This window comes from Semicossyphus pulcher, unplaced genomic scaffold (assembly GCF_022749685.1).
Source record: "Semicossyphus pulcher isolate SPU_LCO1_2020_fin unplaced genomic scaffold, fSemPul1.0.p SCAF_22, whole genome shotgun sequence".
Taxonomy (NCBI): domain Eukaryota; kingdom Metazoa; phylum Chordata; class Actinopteri; order Labriformes; family Labridae; genus Semicossyphus; species Semicossyphus pulcher.
The window spans coordinates 3245878-3264286 of record NW_027211696.1 but is presented as its reverse complement, the minus strand read 5'-3'; the positions used below and the strand labels follow the sequence as shown (position 1 = coordinate 3264286).

The 18409-nt window shown below is 41.7% G+C and overlaps 1 protein-coding gene across 1 annotated transcript in view; it reads left to right on the top strand.

Annotated features, from left to right (window-relative positions):
• The window catches only part of LOC138601865 (poly [ADP-ribose] polymerase tankyrase-1-like), a 115204-nt gene that overhangs the window by 90017 nt on the left and 6778 nt on the right, over positions 1 to 18409 (top strand). Inside the window, exons 18-27 of the mRNA XM_069673140.1 lie at positions 273 to 382; positions 2104 to 2292; positions 3922 to 4002; positions 4366 to 4552; positions 4687 to 4766; positions 8289 to 8409; positions 10003 to 10100; positions 13212 to 13286; positions 13491 to 13596; positions 17201 to 17387. Of these exons, the coding sequence (XP_069529241.1) occupies positions 273 to 382; positions 2104 to 2292; positions 3922 to 4002; positions 4366 to 4552; positions 4687 to 4766; positions 8289 to 8409; positions 10003 to 10100; positions 13212 to 13286; positions 13491 to 13596; positions 17201 to 17387 (1234 nt within the window). The remainder of the gene's footprint in view (positions 1 to 272; positions 383 to 2103; positions 2293 to 3921; positions 4003 to 4365; positions 4553 to 4686; positions 4767 to 8288; positions 8410 to 10002; positions 10101 to 13211; positions 13287 to 13490; positions 13597 to 17200; positions 17388 to 18409) is intronic.

Genomic DNA, 18409 nt, shown 5'->3' with positions numbered 1-18409 from the left:
TTTCATAGATCAGACCACTTAGACACACGCCCACGCACCCTCTGCCTCGATGTACTTGCTTGTAAAAGGAAAAGATGATTATATGCTGTCACACTGCAGCTGATGTAGGCCGACATGTCGCTCTGTCTTTCCTCGCTTTATTTCCTCCCGTCTTGTTACCTGACTACATTCTTGTCTCTCCATTTTTTCCTCTATGTATCTGTCAATTACCTTCTCTCTCTCCATCCGACTGTGTTTTCCATTCAACCCAACCCACTGTTACCGCTCTCCAGCCGGCTATAACAACCTGGAGGTCGCAGAGTATCTGTTGGAGCATGGAGCTGATGTGAACGCACAGGACAAAGGAGGCCTCATACCTTTACACAATGCGGCTTCATACGGGGTAAGACACACACACAGAGAGACACACAGAAAGCTTCACTCACACTTCAAAGAGCTCAGTTCACGAGTTCAGCACAGAGATCCCCCTCATTCTTTTTAAAAATCAGTTTATATATATTTCAAGATGCCAACTGTATCCATCAAAAGTGTGAACTTTTCAACTTTGTGCTGTGGGAGCCCGTTCTGGACATTTTATAGACTCAATGATTCTTTTTCTTTTATGATTTTTTTGGCCTTTTATGCCTTTATAAATCTGTATTTACAGATTCTACATAGAAGTGTACAGCTAACAATCAGCCCGACTTCCTCAAACGCATCAGAAATGATCGATCCAACCTCCATTCAACAAACGAGCATTTTAAAAGTAGTTTTCTTCTCCTCTTGAGGACAGACCTGACAAAGCTTCATTTTTACTTCTTACTAATTTGCATAATTTCAGCAAAGGTAAGACCCGTTAATTAAAGTAAATCACAAGAAATACAAGTTCTTTTTCTATAAACAATGCAGCACATGGAAAAGGAAGTCCTTACTGGAAGTCGTTTATCGCTAACCGCCGGCTACACGCCCGCCATGTTCACCGTTGTCTCCAGAGCAGTGGTCCCAGTTTTTGTCCTTGGAGCTTGTGTCTAAGAAAGGCTGAGCCTCCCTACCTCGCGCACACTTACACCAAAACAATAAAGTGATTAACTCCAAATCTTTATTGGCAAACATTAACACCAATCAGCCTGTAGTTTACAGAGGTGTGGCTAACAAAGTAGCTACTATATTTGAATGAGGACCAAAGAAGTATATTTTTTAATAGTTGAACAGACTTTTGATCAAGTAAGTGCTTTTATAATGATTTTATTTAACATGTGCAAATCTAATCTTGACAATCTCATTGCAGACAAAGCCTCGCGCACCTCAGCAATCTTTGGCATCCCCCTAAGGGTGGCCCAGACCCAAGGTTGGGAGGCTATATTGTCGTCAGGCTATAGCCGATGGGATACAAGATTGTGTCTTTATTGATAGTGAGAGGGCAGCAGATAGTGTTGGAAACAGGGGAAGACATAGTGCGGATGACACACGGTAAAGGGCCGAGGGTTGGAGTCGAGCCTGGGGCCGCCGCATTGAGGACTCTAGCTTTCTTCTCATTCTGTTGTCTAAGTATGTTTTTGTCTTAGGTTAGTGTCATGAAGTTTTCTAAAGCATTCTTGAGTCATTGTTCTCTCAAGTGTTCTCTCTCGGTCTCACTTTTACGTATAGCTCGTCATTCTGCTACCCGTGTAGTCGTGAAGCACGTGTTTAAATGAAAACTTGATGAGCCCTGCGTTTTGGAGACACACACATACACACATTTTAGCATCTCCCACCGGTGCTCAGAAACAAGCTACACTGTGTTTGACGCTTTGTCAAGAGCTGGAGACAGACGATGAAGAGGGGACCGGCGGGAAAACAAGAATCATGATGGAGTTAATAATTCACACATTTTTGTTCCAGAAAATACCACATATCACATTTTCTGTGATCACAATTTTTAAAGAACTCTCTCCCCAGACTTCACACGTTTACTCTTGTTAAACACTTTTATAGCAGTTGTCTTTCCTTCCTCCTCTAACATCTTCTTTTTCTCTCTGCTCTATATTTTATTCCAATCTCTCTCTCCTCTTTCATCCTCTCTCTCTCTGTCGTCATCGTCACCTCCTTCCTCTTCCTCGACTCTACCTCCTCTTCTCTGTCTAGCACGTGGACATCGCGGCCCTCTTAATCAAATACAACACATGCGTCAACGCCACAGACAAGTGGGCGTTCACACCCCTACACGAAGCAGCCCAGAAGGGGCGGACTCAGCTCTGCGCCCTGCTATTGGCCCATGGAGCCGATCCCACCATGAAGAACCAGGAGGGACAGACACCGCTGGACTTGGCAACGGTATAAAACTTTGTCCTCATTTCTTCACATTAGGAACATAACATATGTTATGAGTCAGCACATTGCCATGTTAGCTATATGGTCAACTTTGCAGAAGTGAAGTTCCATGAAGAAAGTTGGGAACAAGGAGCTTTCAGACTCCACGCACCCTAATGAGGCTTCCTATAAGCCTCCTAATAGGGATCTCATTTAACTGCAGGTACCAAAGTTTGCGAGTCTACCCGAGAGAACAAGAAGTCACTGCAGCTGACATCCACAGGAAGTGCAGCTCGTGATGATGCCTACATTAGTCTATAACTCTGCTATAGATCAGAGATTAGAACTAAATGTTTAACAGCTTCAACCAACATTTCACCATTCAATAAGTCGATGTAAAGTGAAGGGTACTTTTGTTGTCTGTGAAGGTTCTCAGTCATCCAGGTCATTGTAATTCTAAGCTTAATCCAAAAGGCAACTTGGTTCTTGAAGACGTTTCACCTGTTATCCGTATGAGAGGTGAAACGTCTACAAGAACTTCAACCGAGTCCATTTGCCTTCTGGATTAAGCTTAGAGATGCTTTTGTTCTTCTTCTTGGCTATACAGTATCTGTGCTTAGCATAGGAAAAAAGCAACATCAAAATGAGACAATTCAACTTTTTACAGAGAAATAACAAATGAATCTGCTTATGATCGCTGATGTTGGCAAACTTAATATCCATTTCGCTCAGCTCATTACTTTCTTTCTGACTCATATCCACATGTGCTGCTGTCATAACAGTTTATCATTTTAGATAAATGCAAAAAAAATGTTTGTTTTATAATTGTTGCTGCAGTAGCCACACATTAGAGTCTTGTTGAAAAGAAAGCTTCTCATGTGTCCAAATTTAAAGCGCTAATCTCAAAGATTTCAGTTTCGCTCTCTTTGGTGGCACCTATGGCGATAAATGATAATTGTGGGAGCACACTTTTATTTCTCTAGTCATCGATCTTTTCTTTGTTTGTTCAGCCATAGTAGATTACTGTTTACTCGCAACACTTGCAGAGCAGGAAAAGCAGCCGCTTAGCTCCACCTACCCTCTCTGGCAGACCAACCACAGCTGGCTGATGGACAACGCGTCACTAACTGGGCACCGCTTGTGATTTTTTTTCCATGAAAGTCGCGCCAGACACCCAGTCCATAATACTGCAAGGCTTTCATCAGTGGGCCATAGGCTCTATCACCATTGTGTTACCTCATTCAGAGACAGATAGTGATGTAACATACATCTATTTAAATGAAAATCTTCAAGATTATTACTTTAAATGTCCTGAAACCTGAACTTTGAGATGCTTTGTTGCTTTGCTTTGATGTAAATGGTCCAGGGTCGGAGAGCATGCTTGCGAGCAGGGGTAAGCTAGACAAAATGAGAAAGACTATTACAAACCCATTCAAGTGCTGTTGTTTCAAAAAGTTCCCTTTAATGTTGCTCCAGACTTTCACTGAATTTAGCCACTCAAGAAAAAAAGTCTGGTTATTTAGGCCCCAAACTTAATATGGGAGATAATAACATCTAAAAAATCAAAGCTAACAGTGTTTGTTTTAGTTGGAGGATCATACATAAAGTATATTAGCAATAAATCTTTATGTTTTGCCTCTCTCTTTGTTACAGGCTGATGACATTAGAGCATTATTGATCGATGCCATGCCGCCAGACGCCCTGCCAAGCTGTTTGAAACCTCAGGCCACTGTGGTGAGTGTTTCCACACTGTTCAAGTCAGAGTGCTGTCAGCTGAAACATCTTCCTGTAGTAGCCATGATGTGTTTGCTGAAAGAAGAAACTGCTTACATACTGCACGTTTGACACCGCATCTCCTCTGAATGACACTTTAACAGACAATTCCATGCATATGACCGAGCTTCAGCAACTCATATCAGTCTAAGTGTGTCTAAAATAGCCTTGTAGACAGTGTAGACAGGAAGCAGCTGAGTCATCAGTTAAGTGACAGAAAAGAAAGCAGTGAAACGATCATGTGTACAGTTAAAAAAAAAAGTAGAAGCATCCGTTAAAGTGATAGATTGTGAAAGCCAATGCTCTTCTCTCTTTCTCTCTCAGGTGAGCGCGAGTGTGGTGAGCACAGGTGCAGCAGGGGGCGTGGTCATCTCTCCGTCTCCGTCCCCGTCCTGCCTGTCTGCAGCCAGCAGCATAGACAACCTGACCACAACCATCAGTGAACTCGCCGTGGGCGGGGCCACTGGACCAGCAGATGGAGCGTCTGGGTCTGACAGGAAGGAAGGAGAATGTACGTACAGACACACAAACTGTGTCCCGTATCATGGGCTGCTGTGTTTTTTAACTGCACAGGCATCACAGATGTTCTGGTGCAACTGCTGGGACTCTTCCAATAACCCTGCTGATATCACCATGTCTCTGCAGCTCTGCTCGACATGACCATCAACCAGTTCTTGAAGAGTCTAGGGCTGGAACACCTCAGAGATATCTTCCAGCGGGAACAGGTACACAAACATTTTTTATGTGTGTGGGAGAGTACAGAAGTTAGACGAAATAGATTTCCCTGAGGGTAGAAACAGAGGGAAGCTATTGAGAGTAAGAGTGCAGAAAGTGATTTTTTTATTGTAAAAATCCCACTTTATGTTCATCTTTTTTATTCTTTTGGGTGACTTACTTATCGAATCAAATTTATTTTTGTTCCATTTTACATTCCTCATGTCAGTTTTTAGCTGTTCAAGCCCTCTGTTGCTTGTTGTCGTTCTGCTCTTCTAAAAACTTTAGTTCAGACTCTTTGGTTTGCCTTAATCTGTATTTACAGATTCTACATAAAAATGAAGAATCTGTAGGCAGGGACGTGGATTTTAGGGACGGCAAGTGTTATGGATTGCGTTTGAACTACGCTTGTAGTCTGAGTAATATTGACCAATCATGTATCAGCAGGCTGCGGCGTATGCAGTAAAAACAGTCCGTGAGGAAAGCAAAAGCAGGCGGAACGTAATCTTCCTTAATGACATGCCGGCTCCCATCAGCGGCTATCTGACAACGATTTAGCTTCTTATTAATCTCTATGAGATAAGTTCAAACTTTATTAATCCCGAAGGAAATAACCAGATAGCTCCAGAAAATACAGTATAATACAAATAATACAAAATGCAAATTCAAAGATAAGTGAAAATATTAAATGTATGGGTTAATGCAAAAGAGACAGTGCCTAACAAAAACAATATTACAATTGTCAACTATAAAAGTAGGCAAGGAAGTGATGGTGGCAGTTAAATTGACAGTAGTATTGATAGTTATTACTAAGTTAGACCTCCTATTACACAAGATTATGAGTATTGCTCCTGATACTGCACATGGTACTAATAAACAGGCGTATTGCATAAGATGATGCATTCTATAAATATCAACAGGAACACTAATCTTAATATGACCAGAAAAATATTATTGCACATAATGAACACAATATAGCCACATATAGAAAAGTATTATTGCACATGGTCATGAATATAATGTAGCCAGATATGGAAAAGTATTTAACAGACATCTGCAGCTAACAGCTAACAATCAGTTCTAGATCTAAATTTCAACTTGAGATTAACCCCGACGCGGTGTGACGAAAGCCATTCAGTGCTCAGATTTCCCGACTTCCTCGAATGCATCACAAATGATTGATCCGACCTCCGTTCAACAAACAAGCATTTTAATATTAGTTTATTCTCCCCTTGAGGACAGACCTGACAAAGCTTCATTTTTAATTTTTTTTTATTACTTTTAACTTTAAGACCTGTTAATTAAAGTCAATCACAAGAATACTTGTATACCTAATTAAACTCAGCCTCAACTATAATGTTTGTTTCGTGCTCATATTCAAATGTTAACATGCTAACAGTCACCTTGGAAACCACACCTGGTGAGCATCAGCATATTAGCTTTGTTATTGTGAGCATGTTAGCATTTTTTTAAAATTATATTTATTGTGCTTTTTCAGGAATGACAACACAGCAGATACACATGTGAAGGTTTACACACATGCATATTCTCAAGGATTTATACATCTTGGCCGGTGACTTTCAAGATATTTAATAAATGTTCCCCATATTCCAGAAAAGCGCTGTATTTTCCCTTTAGTGGCATAAGTCAGTTTTTCCATGGCTAAACAGTTGGAAAGACTTTTCAACCAATGTCCAACTGTAGTCTTTCAGTGCTTTTCCAGGCTGTTGCTATACAGTGTTTAGTCTGAAGTGAGCAGAAAGTAACTATTGTTTTATTTGCACCGGAAAGTTCAGGTGGAAATGGTCCAAGGATAAATACCCGAGGGCAGACAGGCAACCCAATAATGACAATATCAGATATAGTCTGTTCGACCTTTTACCATAACTGTTTAATTCTCAGGCAGCTCCAAAAACAGTGGATTAATGTGCCTTCTTCTACAGCACATTTGATACATAGATCAGGATTATTATTATCAAAGTGATGTAACAAGGAGGGGGTGATGTACGTACGCATAATCCATTTAAAAACTTAAACCTGGTGTTGATAGTCTGGCTTTGTCCATCTTGGCAGACTCTCCTTCAGTCGTATTCAGAGATTTCTGCGTCTAAGTCACGAGACCGAGCCAAGCTCCTGTTGTTTGAGGATTCTTTAGATTTATCAACAAATAGTTTATACAAAAGGGAAAACCTGGCTGCGATGTTCAAGATAATCTAATGTGGCCTTTTCAAGGCTAGACAGGGCAGGTCTACAAGTGCATTGTTAGAGTGCTGTTAAAATGCAACTCCTAATCAGTAGGTATTTGAAAAGGTGTTTCGAAGGGATGTTGTAAATTCTTTTTAAATCATCAAAACTAAGCATGTTAGCATTTAGCTCAAAGCACTGCTGTGCCTAAGTGCTACCTCACATAGCTGCTAGCATGGCTGTGAACTCTTTGTTTTGCTGTTTGATTGAAATTATGAAGACAAAGAATCAAATGAGGTAAGGCAGACAGAGTTGAGGACGAAGACAGGGAAGGAAAAGAACAGAGAAACAGGAAGAGACGGAGGCTTGAGGAGAAAGATGGAGAAAATAGACAGATAAAGAGAGACAGACTGGGTGTCAGAAAGAGGAGAAAACAGACAGGGAGAGAGGCAGAAATAAAATGTGAGATTGAAAGGTGACAGCTGGCAAAAGGCTTAGCATAAATGGCAGTGTGGGAGCAAGGATATAGAGGATATGTGTGTGTGTGTTATTTATTCTTGGTCCCCCTGAGGGGAGACGGGCTTTCATTAGCATTCAGGTGCAGCGTGAGTGAGAGTTGAGAGTCAGCGCGGTGTTAATGGAAAAGTATATTTTTATTTTAAAGAACACTCAGTTAAAATAAAGTGCATCAGTCTAATTAATATAAATGTTTACTAAAAAGACATGTGAGGATGTGACATCAACATTTATTCTCTGTTAGAGATCAAACAGGCTCGGACGCTTTTGTTTTAACTTTTGGTGCCACATTTCCAGTTTCTGTTTTGCATCTCTGTGCCTGCAGAGTATTTAGGCAGTGATGATTACCCCCTGTAGCAGTGATCACAGCAACACGGAGGAAAGTAGGTAAAGGTTAGCGTTTGAAAAGCTGAGTTATCTCTGCCTCCAGCATGAATCTCATCTCTGCTCTCCCCGAACAAACTCGCAGACTTCACTGTCAGCAATTTGCATATCAATGGTTTGATTACTGCAATTCATTCATTGACCTTTTCTTGATGCTGCTTTTGTCTTTCTCCCATGAATATTTGTCACTCATATTGCCTCTGCAGTACGTCTAACGGCACTGAACTCAGTATTTATTGGCAGTCGTGATGATCAGTTGCAGGATGACCTACTGTTTTATTTGATTTAAGTCTGTGCAGAGGAGTACAGTACAGTAAAACAACACTTGATTTAGTTGCCAGTATGGCTACAGTCGCACATTATAAATCATTATATAATAAACTGTTATTTTAGGCAGCACACACAAGCACAAGCTGGACTGATCTGACCTCTTATTCATTTTCTGGCAGATTTCACTGGATGTGCTCGCAGACATGGGTCACGAGGAGCTCAAAGAGATCGGAATAAACGCTTACGGTCACAGACACAAACTCATCAAGGGCATCGAGAGGCTTCTGGGAGGCCAGCAAGGTCAGGAAACACACACACACACACACACACACACGCACACTGTGTTCTTGGGCACTGTTACTAGGGAAAATACCCCACTGTTAAACCAGTCCACATGTTTGTTTTAAGATCTACTTGGTGAGCTTTAACGGCTTTAATGAGCTAAATCTGAGAATTGGAAGTAAAAAAAGAGCTTATATCATATTATATATCATAATATTTATTATATTATTATCATTATATTATTAGTTATTATATTGCACTATATTATTATGCTATTGTTCCATATTATTGCCATTTTTACTTCATATTACTTTTCCAGTACTCACTTAATAATCCATATCATGCTACATTATATACATACAGTATACATACTGTAACATATCATACTATTGCAACTTTTATATTGCACCTTATATGTTATACCTTTTACCTCATATTATGCTGTACTATTTTATACTGCTAAAATGTTGCTGCTATTACCCATACATGTCACTTTATCCCATAACTGTCACTTTAGATTGTCACTTTTGTATACCAGTTGTATATACATCTTATATAACTTTAATTTATTTTCTTTAGTCTTATTTCTATTTCCCTTTTTGCTACTTCCTCTTTGTGCTGTTGCAACACCTGGATTTTCCCTCTGGGGATCAATAAAGAATTTTCTTTTTATCTTATCTTATAAATTGTTTTGGAATTATATTAACTTTAATCACATCACAGAACTTAAGACATATCATTATTGTGATAGTGCAAGTTTTGCTGTCTAGTATACGTGCTTCAGATTAGTTTTGAAAAACCAATGACTGTATGTATATATAGACGGACGACTCGCCTCCATCTGCTCTCATTGTATGAAATTGATGCCAAGCCCCCGTGATAGGCGCTGCCATCTTGCGATGGTGATGTCATTTGGAGCCAGAGCTGCGCAGTAGAAATCGGCAGGTGGAGCCGCCGTAGCCACTTCCACTAACCAAAACACACACTTAACTTACTGAAAAAACAGCGAAGATCCCCCATTCAGCGTATTTAATAGCAGAACAGCTTCTTGTGTTGGTCTGAGGTTAACGTTCACAGATATGTAAACTTCAGTGACTGTAGTGATTGTTTTAGTTATGTTTCCTCTCTTCGTTCCTCTTCCACTCTGCTAATCCTGAACTGATTGGCTGCAGGAGCCGTATTTGTCAACAGAGCTGTCAATCATCATTTTTACAGCATCAAATAACTAACTAAAAATAAACTTGTCAGATAAATGAACACTTGGACATAAATCAGCATGATAAGAACTAACTATAATGACAGAAACCATGTTTGAGAAACATTTATTTGACGTGTGTTTAGATTTTATAGTTTGACTCATGTCCCATCTGTTAACATGGAGGAGGCGGGCTTTATGACCTATACTGCAGCCAGTCAGCAGGGGGCGCTCAAAATGTTTTGGCTTCACTTTTAGGGAGCTGTCATGTCGTCCATCTTTTTATACAGTCCATGGGAAAAACTGAAAAGGCTTATTTTACATCTATACATCAAAATCTTGGCTTGTACATGTGCATATATGTGTTATTTATGTTAAAAACAAGGTGTCTGAATCACTTTCAAATGTGTGTGTAGGTGCAAACCCGTACCTGACGTTCCACTGCTCCAGCCAAGGCACTGTGCTGATCGACCTGGCACCGGACGACAAGGAGTTCCAGTCTGTGGAGGAGGAGGTATGCAAACACACTTTTACACACACACACACACACACACACACACACACAGAACATCATGCACAACACAGACACAACCCAAACTATATATAGCAGTTGGCTAAATAATTGAATGATTTATCATGGTGGGTCTGTCAATACTAATCTGGCTAAGGACACAACACATGGTATCACAACTGTACAGACGCAAGACAGGATATCAACGAAGCTGCCCCCCCGACTTCTCCTGTAAATGAAATCAGTTTTTCAGATAGACAGCAGATATCAGTCTGAAAGGGTTTCAGAGTAATGAGGACAGAGTCCGATGTCAGAAATTTAACAGGTAATTTAAACTGTACTTGAGATTAAAAAAAATAAATGACTGACATAGAGTCTCTCTGGACTGTTTCTGAAACTAGAACATGTAGGTTAAGTGCCTCTGCCTATTATACATCAGTACTTTATCGCCATCAGTCATTTCAGTCATTAGGATGATAAAATAATTAAGTGAAAGGCATTAATCACTTGCAGCTGCTGCAGCTCCTGCAGTTTTCAACGTCCTTTTCTTCTTGGGAGCTCAGTTCTGATTTTTCACTGCTTGTGTCACACTTTCTGCTGCACTCATCTAAACTTGCCGCAGGCATTGTATAGGTATCTCCTCTGATTGAATGAGCAGCAGCTCTACTTCATTGCTGACTGTATAGGCCCTGTTCACACCTGGTAATAACATGCTTCCCTGGTGGTCGGATCACAAGTGGACGCCTCTCAGTACGGCTTCTGATGCTCTGCATTAAAATGGGTCTCCAATGACCGCTAGTGATCGGACCACACTTTCCCGCTCTATATGCGAACCAACATGGAAATCATTTCTATTATAAAAAGCATGTATTGCAGAGAGAGAGGAGGGGAGAGAGCTGATGTGGGGAGTGAAAGAGAGGGAGCAGCCGAGTGGACGTGATATAAAAGCTTTGATCATGAAGCCTGATGTTACTCTACAGTTCTGCGCTTTATCAGTGAAGTGTATGAACTGCGCTGCAGACTGGAGTGTCTGGTCACAGTGACAAACAGACAGATATGTTTGCAATATACATTTGCTCGCCTCTCTATGAAATGTCTGTAGCCTCACTGCACCGCATCATGATGAACTCTGGGTCACATCTCTCGCCCGAGTCCAGGCGCTGTCACCTCACTTCCTCATCCCTGTGTGGGATCTTCTCGTACGGAAATATTAAATGCTCTGTCCTTTACAAAATCAATAGTGGTTTCGATCTGTTTGGAGAGAAGTATTACACCAGATCAGAATGGCAGACAAGTAGGCCTTTACTTAAAGTTATAATCTCAAGATTTTCATGTAAATAAATGTCTGTTAAGTCTCTATCTCTCACTGAACGAAGTAACACAATGGTGATTGAGCCTATGGCCCACTGATGAAAGCCTTTGCATCTGCAGTATATAGTATTATCAGACTAAGTGTCTGTAGCGAGTTTTGTGAAAAAAATCACAAGCAGCGCCCAGTTAGTGACGTGTTTTCCATCAGCCAGCAGTGGTTGGTCTGCCAGAGAGGGTAGGCGGAGCTAAGCAGCTGCTTTTCCAGTCTCTGCAAGTGTTGCGAGTAAACAGTAATCTACTATGGCTGAACAAAGAATGAGATCTTCGAGATTACAACTTTTATGTTATTGTTGCCAACTTTTCGGTGATGAGGCAGCACTTGAACGTAGCCAAGGAGACATCCAGATGATGCCTGATTGATACGATCTCAATGCTTCTTAGGTACTGTGTACACCTGGCATTCACCATATGATTTTCCAACCTTGAAATAACCCAAATCAATCACTCAAGTCTGTTAATAACTATGTGAGGGTGGGGAGGGGGCGGTCCAGGTGAAAAGGACAGGATCAGAGGACGACTAGGGTGGTGGTGCTTAAAGATTTTATTGCTTTCTAAGTGTGCATGAGGACGTTTGTATGTGTTAAGCTCAACCTGCTATTTTTAAAGGACAGCAGTCAGCCATCTTGTTTGTGTTTGTTTGCCATGCTGTACTTCTACTTGAAAAGCACATGCCTGATTTACACGCGTCCAGACTGATTCAAGTGGACAGCTGTGAGTACAGTTGTGAAGGCACCCTGGATGCATTGAGAACACATTGAGATCCAATCAATCCACATTCTGAGGTGTTTTGGATGCATATGGCTACTTTCTGTAAGCTAATGTGTCCTGGGCCACATGTACGGGCCCCCTTGTTCTTTGTATCCAGGGCAACAGTGATGTTAAGGGACAGACCACTTGCCTGATAAAATACTTCTCCGCTGTGTCTCATGAAAGTCTTTGTGTTTTATTATGTCTCACGTCTCTCCAAGCATGTGAAAATGAAGTTTATGCATTCCAGTGGGCTGTGAAAGAGCGTTCAGGACAACTGTATTGTTTCAGTAAGAGACGATCCCCTCCAAGGATGAGGGAAAAAGATGCACCCACTATCAGCGGGGCATATTTTCTTTTGATGCAGCACAGTGACGATAAACATTTTCCAGAGAGGAGACAAGCATAGATAAGACAGATCTGTCTGTCACTGTTAAAATTGACTACAGTCTGCCGGGAAGATCACACACTTCACTGATAAAGCACAAAACTGTGGAGAAACATTGACGTTTTTATATCACGTTAACATATCTTTCCATTTTCATAATCTGCTCACTTTCTCTCGCCTGTCCACATGAGCACTCTCTCTCTCTCTCTCTCTTTCTCTCTTTCTCTCTCTGTACGACACGACACAGATCCTTTTATCACTTGATGTTTTGTACGCCAAAGACGATGCAGGCTCCATATTTATTTGCATATAGAGCTGGGAAGTCTGTTCACAAGTCACTGGAGACGCATGTGAAGATGCATCCTAACATCTGGTGTCAGCAGCTGTACTTGGCGTTCCACATGTTGATGGATCACCCAGGACGCTTGTTAATACCAGGTGTAAACAGGGCCACTCAGTTCTACGTTTATTAAGTATACCTAAATAAACAGATACAGTCTAACACAGCAGTTCTGAAATGAATCCTCACTTCATAAAGGCTGTGATGTTAAGTCTTTAAAACAGTTTTGTGATTTTGATCGTCTCCTGTCTGTTTGGTTCCTCCTCAGTTACAGAGCACTATCAGAGAACACCGTGATGGAGGCAACGCAGGAGGAGTCTTCAGCCGCTATAACATCATTAAGGTGTGTACTCAACACACACATACGGATCTTTATGGCCAAAAAAAAGGAATTGAAACGTGGTCAATTACTAAATTGTTGTCTTGCCTGGCTTTTGCAACATGCAATATTGAATTTTTAATCCACGGCAAACTTTTGCTAACTGTTTTCACTCCTCATCCCTCCCTCTGTTCCTCTGTTCCTCCTCTCCTCCCTCTGACTCTGCAGATTCAGAAGGTGGTGAATAAGAAGCTACGGGAGAGATACGCACACAGACAGAAGGAGATTGCAGACGAGAATCACAACCATCACAACGAGCGAATGCTCTTTCATGGTAAAATCATGTATTATTATAGTTAGTCAGAAGTTTTCTCTTGGTGCTTTGTTCTGGGGGAAAATATGGTTGGAGAACCAAAAACACAACCCTTCAGACATGCAAAATATTGCAATCATTCAAGATTGATCTGTGGAAGATGACAATGGATCCCAAGTCTGTTTGATTAAACAAAGTTTCTTTCACCTGTATCTTACTGGGAATCTTCACCGACACTGTAGCATCAGATGAACGTAAACACGTAAGCGTCACGGCAGCATCTATTTTTCAATCTGCATCAGCTGCGACGACAGCAAAGATGAGTCTCAAAGTTAGCCAATGGTAGTTGCGATTCCTGGTCATAAGTAGGGGTTGCTGTGGTGCATCTTGGGGGAATGAGTCTTTCACTGAACGTGTTCCTGTGGCTAACCAGCACATCATGGAGTACGTGGGAGAAACTGTCCAGGATGACACGTAACTTGGACACCATCCTCCTCTCGCACACTGCCATCAAGAGAGTCCAGCTCCACCCCGACAACGTCACTGGCCTTGCGGATCAGTTTGTTCAGTCTGTTGGCGTCAGCACACAACAGCAAACAGGATAGCACTAGCGACAACAGACTCATAGAACATCCTCAGCATCGTCCTGCAGATGTCAAAGGACCTCAGCCCCCTGAGGAAGTAGAGGCGGCTCAGGCCCTTCTTGTTGACGGCTTCAGTGTTCTTTGCCCAGTCCAGTTTACTGTTTAAGCACAGCCGCAAGTGCTGACCCTCCTGGATGGAAACAGGCATCCCCGTGCCTTTGCCCTCCTCAGATCCACAATCAGTTCCTTTGTCTTTGTCACGTTGAGCTGGAGATGGTTCTGCTCACGCCATGTGACAAAGTGCCCCACCACAGTCCTGTCTTCAGCCTCCTCACCCTTGCGGATATATCCAACTACAGCAGGAAAGGAAGCCATGCAAGAAGAGAAGAAACAACGAACGTGTTTTCAGAGAGACGAGACGTCCTTTCCTCTGAAGGGTCAAATACCTTTAACGACTGTAGACACTTTTTCAAAGGGTCTGTGTCTGCACACCTGCGCTTTACTGATACCAATAAAAGGCGCACAGTTATCAGAGCAGCTGTGTTTCCTTTCTGTAGCCTGTTACCTGCAAAGTTGTGCAAATGAATAACAACCTGCATTCTGTATTTAGAATGTGCACTGTGTCCTGCTTAGAGGCACAGGAACCAATTCTACTGGCATAATGTGTTCTCATTATTTATACATTATTCACCCCATGTTTATTAATACTCCAAGCCCAAAGAATATGATTATGGTGTCCTCTGAACACTTGATGTGATGAATTAGATCAGTCCCATCAGCTGCAGCAGCGAATCAATAACTGATATCCAACGTGGGGGCGTGTTGGCCGATATTGACTTTCATAAAGGCTGCTCTTGTGTATCCGCACTTATAGCTCCTCAGAGATTTCTTTTGGCTCCTTGGAGTGGAAATAAGAGCCTACAAGATGGCGGAGCAGAACGACTTCCTGATAAGCAAGGAGAAATTAAATATCAAATAAGAGGCAGTCGAGTCATTTATTATCTTTGTCATGCCTCCGCGCCGACGACAGCCGTAGCTGGAGGCATTCTGCTTTCGGGTTGTCCGTATGTCCGCCGGTCTGTCCCATTCTTGTGAACATGTTATCTTAGGAACGCCTGGAGGGAATTTCTTCAAAAGATGAACTGATTAGATGTTGGTGGTCAAAGGTCAAAGGTCACTGTGACCTCGCAAAACACATTTCTGGTTATAACTCAAGAATTCCTTTTCTAATTATGATAAAAGTTGCAACAAACAAATAAGAATGATGTGATTAGATTTTGGTGGTCAAAGGTCAAGGTCACTGTGATCTTATGTGCATCCCATAGGCCTTTTTCACAGCGAACATTTTTACCTCCAACAGGAGGAAAAGCACAGGTGTTTATAGTAGCATTAATGATGGCTGTATTCCCTTTATGCTATGCTGTATTCCCCATGCTGATTGCCTGTCATGGCTTTCTCAGACACCTGAATACAACAGAAGCATTGTTAGAGTTATGACTAACACCTGTTGTGCCGCTGTGAAAAAAGCCCATTCTTGTGAACACGATATCTCAGGAATGCCTTGAAGAAATTTCTTTTGGCACAAATGTCCTCTTGGATTCAGGAATGATGTGAATAGATTTTGGTGTTCAAAGGTCAAAGATCAATGTCACTGTCATCTCACGTCCATCCCATTCCTGTGAACACGTTATGTCAGGAATACTTGAAAGGAATTTCTTAAAATTTGGCACAAACGTCTACTTGGACTCAAGGATGAACTGACTAGATTTTGGAGGTCAAAGGTCAAGGTCACTGTGACCTCACAAAAAAAGTTTGTGGACATAACCAGAATTCATACGCTAATTATGACAACATTTCACACACATTTGTAATAGGTTTAAAATGATGAAGTGACAACATTTTATACCCAAAAGATGAACTTCGCTGTGACAGCGTAATGCTAATGATTTAGACCCCAAGGTACTTGTAAGAATCCACCCTTTTCACTTCCTGTCACTGGATGAACCAGGACAGGGGGCCTCCTGTTCCTCTGGTAATCCACTACAAGCTATTTGACCTTGCTAATATTGAACTTAAGGTGATGATAATTGCTTCATGTGTCAAAGCTCTTTATCAGTACTCTCTCCTCCTCTGGAAACATAGTCTCTAAGTGAGGGCAAAATATTTCTCACTGGAAACTATTCACTGGAATCATACATGTCGCTATAGTATTTGCCAAAACATACACTTCATACCTTTTGTTTAATAACTCCAACATCTAGAGTCTGTAGTTTCAGTCACTTCCTCTTTACAAAACTCAAAAGCTACTTTGACCTCTGCTTCTAAGTTCAACCACTCTGTGCACTCCACAGATTAACTCCACTTTGTACTACAGTGTTTTCACTCTTGCAGCCCGACTGTGAGTTTGAACGACTCTCATTAATCTTCAATGTCGACTTTCAGCCACAAGGTTCAGCCAGGACACAGCCAGGACACAGCCCTCAGGACTGCAGCCGTCTGCTGCTCCTTTAAACCGAGCAGACAAGATCGCAGGAAGTCGTTTGGTTGTTGGGATGCCTGAAATGATGCGTCTGGCACCGGCAATCATACAGTGTTCAAAGTCCCTTAGATCAGGGATTTCCCAGGATAACACTTGTTTAAACAGTCTCAGGATTTTTCTACCGTCTGCTTTATTTCTGCTTTTGGTGCTTTGTTTGTTTGTGATTCGCTGTCTGGAGAAGTTTGGGTCTGAAGTCTGTTTAGGCAGGTTTAAAAGGAGACGTGTTCTAATTGCAGAGGACAGGGAATGAAGACACAACAACTGAGGCGCTGTGTTTTTACTGTAACTCTTTCAAATAATATTGTTAGCTACTTGTATTTGGGGACTTGTCAGGTGGAGGCTCCAGTAAATGTGATGTTTTCGGAGGCTTCCCATTAATGAGACACCTGTATACAGAAAGTGTCCCAAACCACCCAGTAGAGGTGTGAAGGCCGATCCTATTACTGTTTTTACACTATATTTAAATGTGACCTTTATCACTATTTCAAATGTCTCCCGCTAGGTTCTCCCTTCATCAACGCCATCATCCACAAGGGCTTTGACGAGCGGCACGCATACATCGGCGGCATGTTCGGTGCTGGGATCTACTTTGCTGAGAACTCCTCCAAAAGCAACCAGTACGTGTATGGGATTGGCGGAGGCACAGGATGTCCCACCCACAAAGACCGCTCCTGCTACGTGTGCCACAGGTGAGATGTCGTATTATTTTTAGATTCAATGTTCTTCCATGACATCTGTTTCATCTGCATGGAAGGAAAAAACTGTCCCAAATGACCCTTCCCTAAGCCCCTCCCTTGAACGGCCACTGCTTAATCCCACGTTAGCAACCATAACTAGGCACGGGAGGCCTGTCAAGCTTTCAGATGCTGTTACGGTGTGCATATTGAATCTGCAAGTCCGACAGCAGATGTCCTCAAAGTTTAGAGGGGGGTGTCATATTTTTCTATTTTCCAAAGCCAAAAACTCTAGAGGAGAGATGTCGGACATGGATTAAAAATTGTGGAAGAGAGTCAGCTGGTCTCCGCTTGAGATCCTGTCCGGCCTTCTCTACCACCACCGATGATATGGGCACAGCCCTTAGGAGATTGTGTGTTTGGATCGAGCCCACGATATGCGAGTGATATCCTGACGCGCTTTAAACTAAATGAAAAAGTGGGATCATTTAGTTTTGCTAGCAATGGGCTAAAACATATTAGATAATGGAAGTTACAGGGAGTCATAACTAAACATTAGATTAAAGTAAAACAATATATCGACTGCTCTGCAAGAACATTGTTGTTCCTGTTTATGATTGTTCGTAACATGAATTGTCAACACGTGGGGTGTCTGACGCTTGCATTTGGACTGGTGAGCTTTGGCCTCGATTTTTATTAAACACTCTGCTGACAAATTATATTCTGGATGTAACTTTCAAATGCGTATTGTCGTCCTTTCTGTCGACTTCTCTATTATTTCCCTTCAAACATCTCTCAGTGTTGTAGTTGAAAACGCCACGCTATTTACATGCTGATGCAAAAGCTTGAATGGCGTAGCAACAGTAACCAAGGGGGGCAGGACTTAGCGAAGGGTCAATTCCACACAAATCAATTGGTGAAGTTATTCATTCAAACTGTTAAGTTAAAACTCAAATGTGTCACAAATCTATCCAGTTGCTTCTTAGATGTTGTCTAAAAGACCATTTGCCCCCCAAAGCATGACAAATAAATAATAA